This window comes from Helianthus annuus, chromosome 11 (assembly GCF_002127325.2).
Source record: "Helianthus annuus cultivar XRQ/B chromosome 11, HanXRQr2.0-SUNRISE, whole genome shotgun sequence".
Lineage (NCBI taxonomy): Eukaryota > Viridiplantae > Streptophyta > Magnoliopsida > Asterales > Asteraceae > Helianthus > Helianthus annuus.
Genome location: NC_035443.2, coordinates 67,674,582 through 67,687,933, shown reverse-complemented (window position 1 = coordinate 67,687,933; position 13,352 = coordinate 67,674,582). Strand labels below are relative to the sequence as shown.

Genomic DNA, 13,352 nt, shown 5'->3' with positions numbered 1-13,352 from the left:
ACTTCTATTAAATATTAACTTTTATAACTTCCGTGGAATTGAACCTAAAGATCTTATAATATTGTAACTTCTAACAAAGACATTTATTAATAAATATATAACCTTGTATCATTTTAAATATGTTATATTATAATAAATAAGTTGGATACCAAAAATAAACGTAAATGATGATGATGTGGAAATTGGAAGGATGATGGATTGCTTGAAAATGGATGCTCTAATAATTCAATAGAGTAAATTACGATTTTGGCCCCTGTGGTTATATTACTTTTACCCTTTTAGCCCAAAAAGGAATCTTTTAACGTCTGAGCCCCCAACGTCTTTTTTTTCTAACCCTTTTGGCCCCTAAAAGTAAATGGATGGGGTTAGTGTTAGGGGCCAAATGGGTTAGAAAAAAAGATGTTGGGGGCTCAGATGTTAAAAGATTCCTTTTTGGGCTAAAAGGGTAAAAGTGATATAACCACAGGGGCCAAAATCGTAATTTACTCAATTCGATAAAAAAATAATTAATTTACTCGATAACTAGTGTCAATTAATTATAGAAGTTGTTGATCATTAAGGTACCTTTCAGCAAGCATTGCAGACCCCTCTTCAAATAACTCCTCTACAGTCCCAACAGCTGAAAGCTTATTCGGTTCTTTATTCAAAGAGTTATGAAACCTCTTTCCGGGAATAAGTGAAGTCAGCAGATTTTGTTTCTTTTTAGGTGTTTGAGGTATGGCTGGATAACCATAAGGAATGATATCAACAACCACACATGTTGTGTCATCTTTTAGTCCACGCGACCTAAGAGCCTCCTGAAACAGGATTATAAACATTAGATTAAGGTCTTAGAATCAGTGATTAAGTTAATGTAAGACTGCTATGTTTCATTAGTTGAAAGATATAACACCTTGACAACAAGCTTTGCAGCAAGCTCTGCAGGCAATCCACGGCAACACTGAGCAGCCATGTCAGATGATAACGCATCCCAAATACCATCAGAAGCAATTATAAGTCTCCCCCCGCAATTTGAAAGCTGCAGATAAAACGCGTTGGCTATACTTTAATAACATTGAAACATATAAAAACAATATCACGGCATTATTTTCCACCTTCACTTGCTTAACGTGTGGTATTGGAACTATAAACTCCCCAACATCTGTATCACCAATGGACCTTGAGAGACACAACCCGCCAGGCCAACAACGTAGTGGACCAACCTATAATATTATATTCACGGAGTTATAATATTTAAAGCTTTTCTTTTTTGCCAAAAGTACAAAAAAATGAAATCGATTTTTAATAATTTTACCTCGTTCCCTCCAAAGATATTGAGGCGCCCAACTTCACCACCACTTGCTGTTACACGTTCCCTTTCTTCAACATTCTCTTCAAGCCTATGATCAACTGTGAGTAGCGATACCACACCAGTTTGTGTGTCTAATATGCATCGTGAATCACCGACAGATGCAACGGTTATAGTCCACCCGTCAATCACAACGAATGTAACAGTTGTACCAGATGTCTCGCCTGAATTCTTTAAAAACAAATCAATCCTAGAATTGATAGTGATAGTATGACTGAAAACTTGGTTCTAAAAAGCACGAGGCGCTCTGAGGCGTTTAGGTCCCCATAGCTGAGGAGCAAGCACTAGGTCATAGTTTCACGTAAGGCATGGCGTTGCTCTATGTACAACCATATAAGCTTTATGTACAACCACAATCACTCTCATCTCTTTTACATATCAGCCTTTTTATCTAGTAAACCATTCATAATTTCTTCATCCTTTGGTTGTTTTACATATCATCCTCCTACGAACCCTAACTTTGACCAACTTTAACCCTTTCAATATCGCATTGAGCACCTCAGGCATGCTTTATTACAACCAAGATATGAAAAAAGGATATGATACATTACCTTTCTGTTGAAACTCTATGTCAGTTTTCACAAACCCTGCAACTAACGCTCGAGGAAGCGCTTGAAGCCATTCTTCACGGTCACATCCTTGAGGAATCGCACTTAAAATGTTGTTCAACAAATTTTCCTTTGCAAAAATGGCAGCTGATATACCATTATGCCCATCAAATATCTGTCAAAACAATAGATTTTAAATAATATAGACATTAACCTAACTACAAAGGTGGCTTATATACTATTAATGTAGTGGTCTCCGAATTTTTATACATACCGCGAAAACCGAGAAAGATGTTGATGGATCCTCGGGAACTCTCAGAAAATCAGGCTTGATTAAGAAATAATCCTCCCCTTTCTTCGCAAGGGCCGCCTGTCCATAATTGATAGTAGGCTTTTCCACATTTCCATGCCTAAGCTCACGACCTATCAGAGTCCCAAGAGGTACAAGCGGAGGCATTGTTTTCATCTTCATAGTTTCCTTTTCACTCATTTTAAGCTATTGATTCTCATAATAATTCCTTGTCTGTTACCCTATTTCATTTCCAAAATAACATTACCCAATTCCATCAGATGATCTAAATCCAGCAACAGCAGCATTCATATGATCTAAATTTTTACATAATTCTTCAGCAAAACCGACGGAAACTATAACCTAAATCTCCACTCGAACCATTTCGAAAAACCATAAGTAAAACCAAAAACAATACGAAATTACGAACAACTAACACGAATCTACAGAAACATATAACCTGCATAATGCAGATACACTCATACACACAACTGAAAACACGTGCTCAAAATCACATCAGATAATCTAAATCCAAACAACAATAACATTCAGATGATCTACAATTCTACATAACTCTTCAGTACCATCGCCCAAAACCGTAACCTAAATCTCCACTGCAATCGATTTCAACTACCGTTTCAGAGAACCGTAAGCAGTAAACCTAATTAATACGAACAGCTAACACTGAATTACAAAACACGAATCTACAGAAACGTATAACCTGCATAATGCAACTGAAAACATGCGGTGTAAGAAATTGAAAGGAAAAAGGCGGGTGACTTACAGCGAAGAAGGTGAAAGCAGATCTAGAAGAAGCTAAAGCAGCATTGAATCCAGTTGAAGAAGTGAATGGAATCCTGAAACCCTAGAGAGAGAGAGAGAGAGAGAGAGAAAGTGGGTGAGAAGATGATGATGATGTGTTTGTTTAGGAGAGAGAAACGCGGGTTTGGGGCAAATGTCGTCCGTTTTGGTTGATAATCCAGCCTGTCATTTTTACTAATTTTGTAATATTTTTACTAATTTTGTAATATTTTACACACACACACCATTATAACAAATATCTTAGATTTATTCTTAAGCGAAAAAGTATCTTCTTTGATTAGTTCCACCGTCTTTTGGATCGAAACCTCCTTACCATTAAATTCTTTGTCGTTTCTACTAATCCACAACCTACATATCACGGCTATCACCACGGTATACATCAGTTTTTTCCACATATTTGAATTAGGTTGGTTGATGAAAAAAGACATCCTTTCCGCTGCCATTGTAGTGAGAAATTTAGGGTGTTTAGCATCAAGTAAGTAATATGATGTACACGAATGTATTTTTATACATGTACGGAAAGTCAAAATTAGATTTAGGCCGAAATTAGGCCTTAACATCCACTCGACCCACAATCAAGTTTTATGTTTGTATTTTAAGTTGATGCCATTTTAGTCTCCGTGGTTTGGGCCATTTTGCCAGTTTAGTCCAATTGTTTCATTTTTTGCCTGTGGGTCCAAAAAGGTTTCACCATTGCCATTTTTCGTCCACTGGGTTAACTTCATACATTATTTATGTTAACGAGAAGGGCAGTTCGGTCACTTCATATGTAATTCTGTTAACTATAAGGGCAATTCAGCTATATAAAATGACCGAATTGCCACTGCTCGTTAACAGAAATAATGGATGAAGTTAACCCAGTGGATTAAAATGGCAACGACGAAACATTTTTGGATCCGCAGGCGAAAAATGAAACCTTTAGACTAAACTGGCAAAATGGTCCAAATCATAGGGACTAAAATAGCATTTAAGTCTCATATTTTAATATTTCTCAATCTCTAAAGTTGTTTGTTATGTCTTGTAAAACTAACTAGGTGTTGCAAGTTCTATTTTGTTGGAAAGCCAAGATTTTTACAAGTAGTTAGAAAATTAAATATGATTTATCTTCTGCCACTGTGGTCAACTTAATAAGGAATCTTCCTTGAAGTAGTTCTTAAACCAATAACCCCTTTTGATTGTAGACATGTGAATCTATTAGATTAACATAAACAACAAACCAAACATAAATATATCCTAGAATAAAGGGCTAGTGATATATAAGATATCATACATAATCAAGCACATAAAGTGAAATATCCAAATAATTGTCAAACAATTATGGTGTAGGCATATGAGACGTCGACAATGATGGTATACGTTATGATTTTGAAAGGGTGATGTAACCGTACCCCCTTCTCACACACTTGGTGGGTCCTCTACCATTAAAAAGTAATATCCCTCTCACATAAGTACATGGAGCTCCTAAAGTTTTATATACTCAACTATTGGACAAAAACTGCATATGTCATCAAACTTTTCCAAAACAAATTGAATATTAAAGCACACAACATACAATAGAATCAATGTCCCTTCCATTGTCTTTGGGTTTCTATGTTTGCAAACATTTATACAAATAAACAAATGCAGCATCTTGTAAAATCAACTCCAGTTGGTCGACATCTCAAAATATTGCAACATCTATATTAAAACAACTGTGGCTGCGTCGACTCATTTGGACGTACTTACAAGACGCCACTATATTTATCAAAGAACAAATAAAAACATAAAAACGAAATCGAACCGAATCAAACAGAGATTGTAATCACTTTCCCTTCTTTTTCTTGGGATCAGCAGCTGCAGCCGGCTTCCCCGACTTAGCAGGTGCCGCAGCTGCTTTTTTCGCGGGAGCACTCCTGATGAAAAAGAAAAAAAAAAAAGTCAACACAAAGACGAGAGATCTTGTTGACCTCACATTAATCAAAACGGGGTTATAATCATACTTGGCTGGTTGCTTTGAACCTGGATTTTTGCCCTTTGCGTCATCTTCGTCTTCAAAACCACCATTTTGGTCTCCACCTCTTGGTGAACTTATCATCTGTATGTTGCATAAACTCAACATTAATATATATAATATTTGTTTAAATTATGTAAGTAGAAAATGCATAATGTTACTCACATCTTGCCACCCTGGGTCTCCTGCTTCTTTCTTGGCTAAAGCCGATTTCAATAAGCAAATTTGTTCTTTTAAATCCTTTACCTCGGTAGACTTATCTAAGGCCGAAAATCTTTCAGCGAATTTAAATGTGTTGAGTGTTTCCAAAGCTTCATCCATATCAGGATGCACATGAACAAACATTAGGATCTTTGCTTGTGCTCCTAGCAAACCAACATACCAGATTTATCATCACAACTTCTTCTAAACTTTTACTAAAAAAAGTTAATCTCAGAAAAGAAAAACCAATATATTTGTCTAAAAAAAGTAGAGTAAAAAATAACAATAATAATAACAATATAAATAATAGTAATAATAATAAATAATTATATAATAATAACAATAATATACCGAGAGCGTCTTGAAGCAATTGTGTGAGTTTGCAATTTTTGTAGTTAACTTTAGAACTTTTATTGGCAAGAGCTACCAAAACATCTCCTAATGCAGAAAGTGACTGATTAATATGTGTTGCTTCATCATCTGAATTTTCAAGTTTCTCATTTCCAGCAAGGTCGACCAAATGCATACAGCCTCTAGTTGCAGTCCCGGATGTCAAGTCTTTCCCAAAAACATGAGCCGTGAGGAAACTACAAAAAAAAATATGTACATTATAACTATCATGGTATCAGAGCGGGTACTACAGATAAATAGAATACTAAATGTGTACGTGTGGGCACGATTGCTACGATCATTCGCTGCGCGATTCTTTTTACAAAGGTTCATTAGATTCATAACATCATCAGTTGATGAAACCGGTACAAGATTTGCATCAGGTAAATTTATTCCCTTCTTTGCAGGCTGACTGATCTCTAATGTGGTCATTTATTAAGACAACAAGACAATATAAAAGAGAAATCGGTAACCATTTTGAAACGAAAGAAATATATATATATATAAGAGTTAATAAGGATATGATTTGCTAGTTCCATCTGTCACAAGGAGATCCCAAATTTCATCATTGTAAATTTCAATCATGTTGATAGAAATCTCATAGTTCATGAGGTTCTTTCTCTCCTCTGAGATAAGAAACAGATCATTTAATGCTCGGTAGGTTACACCCGTTGTTTCTGGGGTTAGTTCTGCCGGTCCAGTCTACAAACACACAAGTCAATGAATGTCATCAACATTCCAACTAATCATCAATTCTTAAAAAAAAAAAAAAAAAAAAAAAAAAAATCTTACCAGTGTGTAAGTTTTGCCAGCGCCCGTTTGACCACATGCAAATATGCAAACATTAAATCCATCGAGAACTGAACGTATCAATGGTTGGGTGTCTGAGAATACCTCTTCTGCAAGACCAAGAGACATAAGCGTGTGTTCATTAGTAATGATATATACAAGTGTCATATTCTCATCAAGAAATTAAAGATTTTGGGGACCTTAATATAATGACCTTGAGTTGCAGAGGGACCGAAAACTTTATTAAACATTGATGCTTTGCGGCCCTCTTTTCCAGATTTTGAAGGAACAATAATTGTTACGGTTTCCTCATCCATGTAATCTACACTTGTTACTTGATTCTCTTGTCCAGGCAAAGAGGGTCTAACTCTACAATATACCCTTATACTTCCTTTTAAGTCTTGCACTTGGTTGTATAGCTTTCTGTTTTCTTCTAGAACCTTCTTGTACCCGGCTGCAGCTTGACATAAAGTATCCACATGCTTTCCTGGCAAATCAATAATAGCTTTTTCTTAATCAAGATTCTTACTTGAAGATAGATTTTTCATATGAACATTGTACATACGAGTGTCAGTATATCGGGTTATGTTCTATCTTAGACGGGTCAAACTGGGTTGAAAGTCATCGAAAGTTATTTTTTATGTATAGAAATTCCTAAACTGTTTTGTTTAGAAATTCTGCCATAGTGTTAGTGCTCATATTTCATGGTTTAGTTATTTGGGGGAAGTCATAAGGAAAAGCACAAAAAAAAATGTTTTCAGTTCAACCCAACCCGGGTAGTATTGCAACATGTTGCCGCCTCTAACTGTACCTAGATTATCGGCTTCTTCTTGACAGTTATCTTGCATTGATCGCACATCTGTTTTTGCAGTAGAAAGGGTGCTTCTTAGATTCTGCATAACATATAAAGATTTATCAGGCATGCACTCATAATAACATCTAGCTATGTCTATTTGAATTTGAACCTTCAAGGTGAAAATTTCAACCATTCAGTTATTAATGTGTCAATTCAAGTCATGTGTTATCTTTTAACAAATCAAACGACGAAAATGAAAAAAAGAGTTTATAAAGAATCAAACAAGTTTAAAGTCCATAGAGTATCTTTAATGCATAAAAAATAGATTATTATTTAAACAATAATATCTTTGTAATCATATTTGACACACTAAATTATCATAAAAAATGTAAAAGATTTGGATAAAAATTGGTTCAACCTGATCACCCCCATTTCAACCCGCCCATTTCCCACCATTAGTACCTGTAATTCGTTATCTTGTTGACCAATTAGCTCACGTTGCTTTGGAGTGTTCACATGTAATTTGTTATATTCATCCATTCTTTTTCTGTATTCATCTTTCTTTCTAGCCCGTTCTTCTTCTTTCTCTCTTTCTATGCGTTCTTGCTCCTCCTCCTCCTTGTTAGCCTTTTCTTCTTCTAATAATAATTCTTTCTCTCTATTAATCCCTTCTAACTCAATTGCAGCAATTTCCTCCTCTTTAGCCTTTTCTTGTAGTGCAAGCAATTCGATTTCTTGTCTTATTCGTTCTTGCTCCTCTCTCGCCTTTTCTTTTTGTGCAAGTGATAGATTCTCTCTTTTGATGCGCTCTTCCTCTCGCCTTCTAGCCTTTTCTTGTTTTTCAAGTTCCCGTTTCTCTCTTCTTATGCGTTGTTCCTCTAGCTTTTTCTCCTTTGCTTGTTGTATAAGTAATTCTTTCTCTCTTTTTAGGCGTTCTATCTTTTCCTTTCTAGCCTGTGCTTTTTGTGCACGTAATTCTTTCTCTCTTTTAATGCGTTTTTCCTCTTTCCTTCTAGCCTTTTCTTGCTGTCTAAGTAATTCTTTCTCTCTTCTTATGCGCTCTTCCTCTTCCTTTCTAGCCTTTTCTTGTTGTGCAAGTAATTCTTTCTCCCTTTGTATGCGCTCCTCCTCTTCTTTTCTAGCCTTTTCTTGTTGTGCAAGCAATTCTTTCTCTCTTTGTATGCGTTCCTCCTCTTCCTTTCTAGCCTTTTCTTGTTGTGCAAGTAATTCCTTCTCTCTTTGTATGCGTTCCTCCTCTTCCTTTCTAGCTTTTTCTTGTTGTGCAAGTAATTCCTTCTCTCTTTGTATGCGCTCCTCCTCTTCCTTTCTAGCCTTTTCTTGTTGTGCAAGTAATTCCTTCTCTTTTTTTATGCGCTCCTCCTCTTCCTTTTTAGCCTTTTGTTGTGCACGTAATTCCTTTTCTTTATTTATGCGTTCTTGCTCTCTTGCAGCTTTTTCTTCCTCTAATTTTTTTATTTCTTCCTCCTTCTCATTATTTAAAATATTCTTGCTAATCAGATTGTGAATCTTTAAATTTGAAATTATTCATTCTGAAGTGCTAATTCCAAATCTTTTTTCAGTGACCAACTTTTTTTGCCAAGATAAACCATTCAAGTTTTTTTTTTTAAAAAAAAATGATCTTAAGATGATTATTTAAAGATTGCTTTTTAACTTCAAGCCACATTAGTAGAAAGTCAACATGTTGACCGGTTATGAGATCAGTGTAGCTTAAATAAGTTTTTTTAAAAGTTGGTTACATTTGTATGTAGTTAGCCCTGTAATTTTTTTATTGTTAATATAATTGTTTCATTCCAATCACCAGGGCAAATTACATAAGGATAGCAGGAAGACGAGTAACAAACTGCCCAGTATTAAATCTCACAATTCATGGATCATGATGATACCGTTAGAGGTTTTGGTTGAGATATAGGAGACTCAATTGCAGCTAACCCTTGTTCATCATTAGTTGTAACTCCCAATCTACTTGCAAATTCCTCTTTGACTTTATTCAGTATATTCTCGACAATCTGTGGTAAAAATAATAATAATAATAATAATAATAATAATAAGACACTTTTCTAGGAAATTTCTAGGTAATTGAAGGAACAAGTACCCATTTGTTGGTTTAGCAACTTTGCTAAACCCTAATTAGTCTCTACAAATCATGTATGTACTTGGAATTTAATTATCACCTCAATAAAGAATAGCCTAGTTTCCACCCGTGGACGTAGGTCGGTTTAGATCAAACCACGTAAATCCTCGTGTTTTATGTAGTTTATTTGTGTGTGTGTGTTTGAGTGGCATTCTATCCAAACATGTTAAATGGGTTGAATGGTTCAAAATGTTGAAAGTCACTCAAAGTTTATTGTTAATGCATATAAACTCATAAATCTTCTTATTCAAAGATTTAGATAATACTTGTAATTACAATTAATGCATTAGCTATTTATTATAGAACTTTAAAAAGGTACTAGAAAGTGTTACGTGTCAACCTAACCCACCCTAACCAGTTTGACCCGTACTAAAAATGACTCATCACCCAACCTCCCCGACCCACGTCCCCACAAATCTTGCCATGTCTACTAGACTACTTACTACATGGTAATGAAGTCAAAGAGAACTCACAATAGGAATGTCTTCTTCCTCTCTATCTTCAAGAAGATCCGAAACAATCGTGTATAGAGGTCCGGTATCACACTGCAAATCACATGTTTAGAAGTAAAATTTGCCATTAACGATTAATGATTAATCTCCTTCATAACTATTAGAAGAACTTAAACCTCTTCTTCAAGGTCATCTCCATCGCCAAATTGATCCGCCAACAATTCATTAATGCTAACACCTTGGGATCTTGCAAAGGCATTCATGGCCGGTGCTGAGTTATTGCGTAGAAATGTCTTTCGACTTCTAGACGGTCTTGGAGTCCATGTAAAGTCACTAGCCCCGCTTTCACTATAAGCTTTCATGGCAAGTATACAGTCCACCACACTAGAAAAATCTCCCCCCTGAACATAGTGTAATTTATAACACATTATAATAACATTAGAGGGTATTTTATACACTTGATTAAGGATATTTACCGGTTCCAAATCAGTTTGTTCAAACGTCGGAAGGCCCATTTCTTCAATGGCTGTAAGAAAATTTTTAACATTTTCAAAGTAGGCAGCTTGAGCTGTTGAGTCAGGTGTATAGAAGAGAGCCGATGGTGCGTTCACAATCTACACGTTATTGATCCAAATTTAGTTCATAAAGATGAAAACAAAAAACAAAAAAGAAAGATCAAAGATCAAGAAGTGACATTGAATCTTACTTTAGGAACAGAACCGGACCGAATCTTGTTAAGAACAATGCAGAGGACCATCCCACTTCTTAATCCTTGCCTAAAATCTTCTTCCGATGGCTCGGCTGGTAAATCTCTTGCAACCACTACACCCACCCTCTTCCTTAGCCATCTTGCTGCATCATATCTGTCTGTTGCTGCAATTCAAATACTATGTTTCAGTTTTCAACAGTCAATCATTAATCCTTGTTAGTGGGGGACCCATGATTTTTTCGGTGCTCGAATGTCTCTTGACTCACGTCCGAATCTTTGGTTTGGTTTGGGTCACAGAAACAATGTCAACTTGCCCTTGCAACTGGTAAAACTACGATCTACACTGAGGTTTTCGAGGTAATCATGACCATGAAACGTGTAATGCATCGTTTACTCATCATTTAGAATGGATAATTGAAGTACCTAATTGAATTTGATATATTTTTTTTCTTTTCACTTTTTTTTTTCTAATGTAACATGTACATACCGGTCTTTTCTAAGTAAGTTAAAAAAAATCTTATGGTCAGTCGAAAAACTATGATATGCGTCACGCCGTCACATATAAAAATAAAAACTCGATGTCCGATTTCTTAGTTGGGTCACATAAATCATGACCACTGAAAGGTAATGCACCGTTGCAAATGGTAAAATTGAGAGCTATGCTGAGGTTTTTGAGGTAATTATGAACACGAAAAAGGTAATGCATTGCTTAATAACCTTTCAAGTACTTGATTGAATTCTATATTCAGTTTTTTTGCTTTTCACTTTGTTTTTCAAATGCAACATATATAGACCTACGCAGGGTCGGCTCAACCTTTTTGGGGCCTAAGACGAATTTCTAAACTGGGGCCCCTTATAAAAAGAAAAGATTTACTTACAATCTTCGTCCGTCATTAACAATGCATGAATGAGGCCATAATTCCAAAACATATCAATAATGAAACTAATATCAATCATCATACATACATACATACATTAATCAATGACCAGGGGTGGAACCAGAGGGGGTCAAGAGGGTCCGCTAACCCCCGAACATAGAAATTTGTAAATTTTTTATATATACAATCTGAGATTCTTCTAGAAAAAAAAAACATGTTTTACACCCTCTAGTTGTAGCCGGTAGAAAAGAGTCTTATGATAACCATTTGACAAAGAAGTTCTGGTTAAGCCGCTGTCAATGACCCTAGAAAGAATGCATAACTTAAAATACTTACGATCTTCCTCATCCTCCGTCATGTATTCGGATTCGGTATCTTCACCGGCAGTGGTCATGCCTGCATCTTCCGATCCCGTCATCTTGATCAAACTATCAAACAATTTGTCATGCAAATTATGACGACCAAATGATTGTTAATTTGTTTGTGAATGTTAAAAGCGACAAAATCTGAGGTCGTTTCTGGGCACCGGATGGTTGGTTAATAATAATCTCAGTTTGTGCACCATTGATATGCATGCATCTTTGAATTCCATCTGTCCAACATGCTACTATACTTATATTATTAATGGAAATGGAAATTACCAAAAGTAGTAGTCCACAAAAGTAATATTAGGTCCTTTGTTTTTCAATTTTGGAAATTAGAATTGGAAGTTCACAAATGATCCACAAACATGTGTAAAACTAATATTAGGTCCTTTCTTTTTAAAATTTTTATGTATTAATTTTGTTCATTTTTCTAGTTGATTAGATGGCAAAAAACAATTTTGTTAATTTGTTTATTAACTAGTGGAATTTTCTCGCATGTTATGACTAAAATTCGGTATTTACACAAAACAACATAGGTACGTTCTGGTTCGAGATTGGTAGTGCAAAAATACTGAAATGGGCTTGTACTAAAAAAAAGTTAGTGAATGTAAGTTGTTCGAGGAAAAAAATCTAAATGTAATATTATCTAAGCCGAAAACCATAAAATTGGATACTGGTACCGATGTTGTTTGGTCGATATCGATTTGATTTTGTACGGTATAGATACTTGGTATAGTTTAAAAAAATACTTGGTTACGCTACCCAAAAATAATTTATTTTAAATACAGTTTGGTTTAAAAAAATATTGGAAGTTAACAAAATAAATTTAAGCACAACTACGTGTTTAGTTTAGTTTTTTAAGTAAACGGATACAGATTATTAGTGAAAAATCAAATTAATTGATAAAAGAAATATTATTTAAAAAGTGAGTGGGTTAAATATATACATTATTTATAGTATAAGGAATGAAAATGATACTAAAAAGACATCTTTTAAAACTTGTACTTTGATGAATTGTTTACTCTTGTTCATTTAAGTTTGTAAATTGTTTATGTAAATATAATTTCATTACTCTATACTATTTTTAAGTGTTTTGTTTTCCATTCTTGTATTTCTAACACCCATTGTATGGGTGAGGATACACACAATTATTAGGATCTGAGTTTTTACTTGTGTTTGTTCTATAACATGGATTAATGATACGTAGATAAAGTTGTCATGAATTATGGAAGGTACTAATGAATGCAATGGAATTTAAAGTCAAACACAAGTGTAGAAAGTTTATTAAAGTGTTTGATATTGAAATCAAATGCTTGCAATTTACAAGAATGATTATACAAGCTCCCCCTCAACCCAATCACTCTCTTATGTTCGTATAGTTTAAGTGATGAAATAGATCTCTAACATGTGAGATCTATTTATATTAAGTACAAACATCTTTGGGGAGAGTTGTAAATCATAACTTGCTTATTTTATGATTAGAGGAGCATGTGTTGGCTTTTGATATCGTCCGTTCTTTTGTAGGTCCAACAAAAGTGCACTCCTTGCAAGGATTGGGATCGATAGGGGAACCAATATAACATAGCCCCATCTAATTCGAAGCCAGGAAAAAAAATATTGAAC

At 35.0% G+C, this 13,352-nt stretch overlaps 2 protein-coding genes across 2 annotated transcripts in view; both read right to left on the bottom strand.

The window, feature by feature from the left end:
• The window catches only part of LOC110869170 (probable protein phosphatase 2C 5), a 3,695-nt gene extending 551 nt beyond the window's left edge, over positions 1-3,144 (bottom strand). The window contains exons 1-7 of the mRNA XM_022118464.2: positions 2,970-3,144; positions 2,171-2,427; positions 1,900-2,071; positions 1,295-1,512; positions 1,095-1,202; positions 893-1,018; positions 565-797 (exon numbers count right to left, since the gene is read on the bottom strand). Coding sequence (XP_021974156.1) covers positions 565-797; positions 893-1,018; positions 1,095-1,202; positions 1,295-1,512; positions 1,900-2,071; positions 2,171-2,386 — 1,073 coding nt within the window. The 5' untranslated portion in view covers positions 2,387-2,427; positions 2,970-3,144. The remainder of the gene's footprint in view (positions 1-564; positions 798-892; positions 1,019-1,094; positions 1,203-1,294; positions 1,513-1,899; positions 2,072-2,170; positions 2,428-2,969) is intronic.
• Positions 3,145-4,558: 1,414 nt separating this feature from the next.
• On the bottom strand, positions 4,559-11,821 carry LOC110910297 (kinesin-like protein KIN-14I). Its single transcript, XM_035979902.1, has 16 exons — positions 11,701-11,821; positions 10,484-10,650; positions 10,254-10,391; positions 9,954-10,178; positions 9,799-9,870; positions 9,078-9,200; positions 7,636-8,700; positions 7,189-7,270; positions 6,592-6,864; positions 6,381-6,487; positions 6,112-6,290; positions 5,866-6,012; positions 5,550-5,785; positions 5,163-5,362; positions 4,987-5,081; positions 4,559-4,899 (listed from the first exon to the last, which is right to left on the bottom strand). The coding sequence occupies exons 1-16, from the start codon at positions 11,780-11,782 to the stop codon at positions 4,809-4,811; spliced, it is 3,282 nt and encodes a 1,093-aa protein (XP_035835795.1). The 5' UTR covers positions 11,783-11,821; the 3' UTR covers positions 4,559-4,808.
• Positions 11,822-13,352: the final 1,531 nt, after the last annotated feature.

Excerpts from the sequence above, each read along its gene's own strand:
- LOC110910297 (XM_035979902.1), bottom strand. The coding sequence starts at position 11,782 with ATGACGGGATCGGAAGATGCAGGCATGACCACTGCCGGTGAAGATACC. Across the intron at positions 6,013-6,111 it reads ACAGATGGAACTAGCAAATC|ATTAGAGATCAGTCAGCCTG; the intron begins ATATCCTTATTA and ends ATAAATGACCAC. Across the intron at positions 5,363-5,549 it reads ATTGCTTCAAGACGCTCTCG|GAGCACAAGCAAAGATCCTA; the intron begins GTATATTATTGT and ends TTGGTTTGCTAG.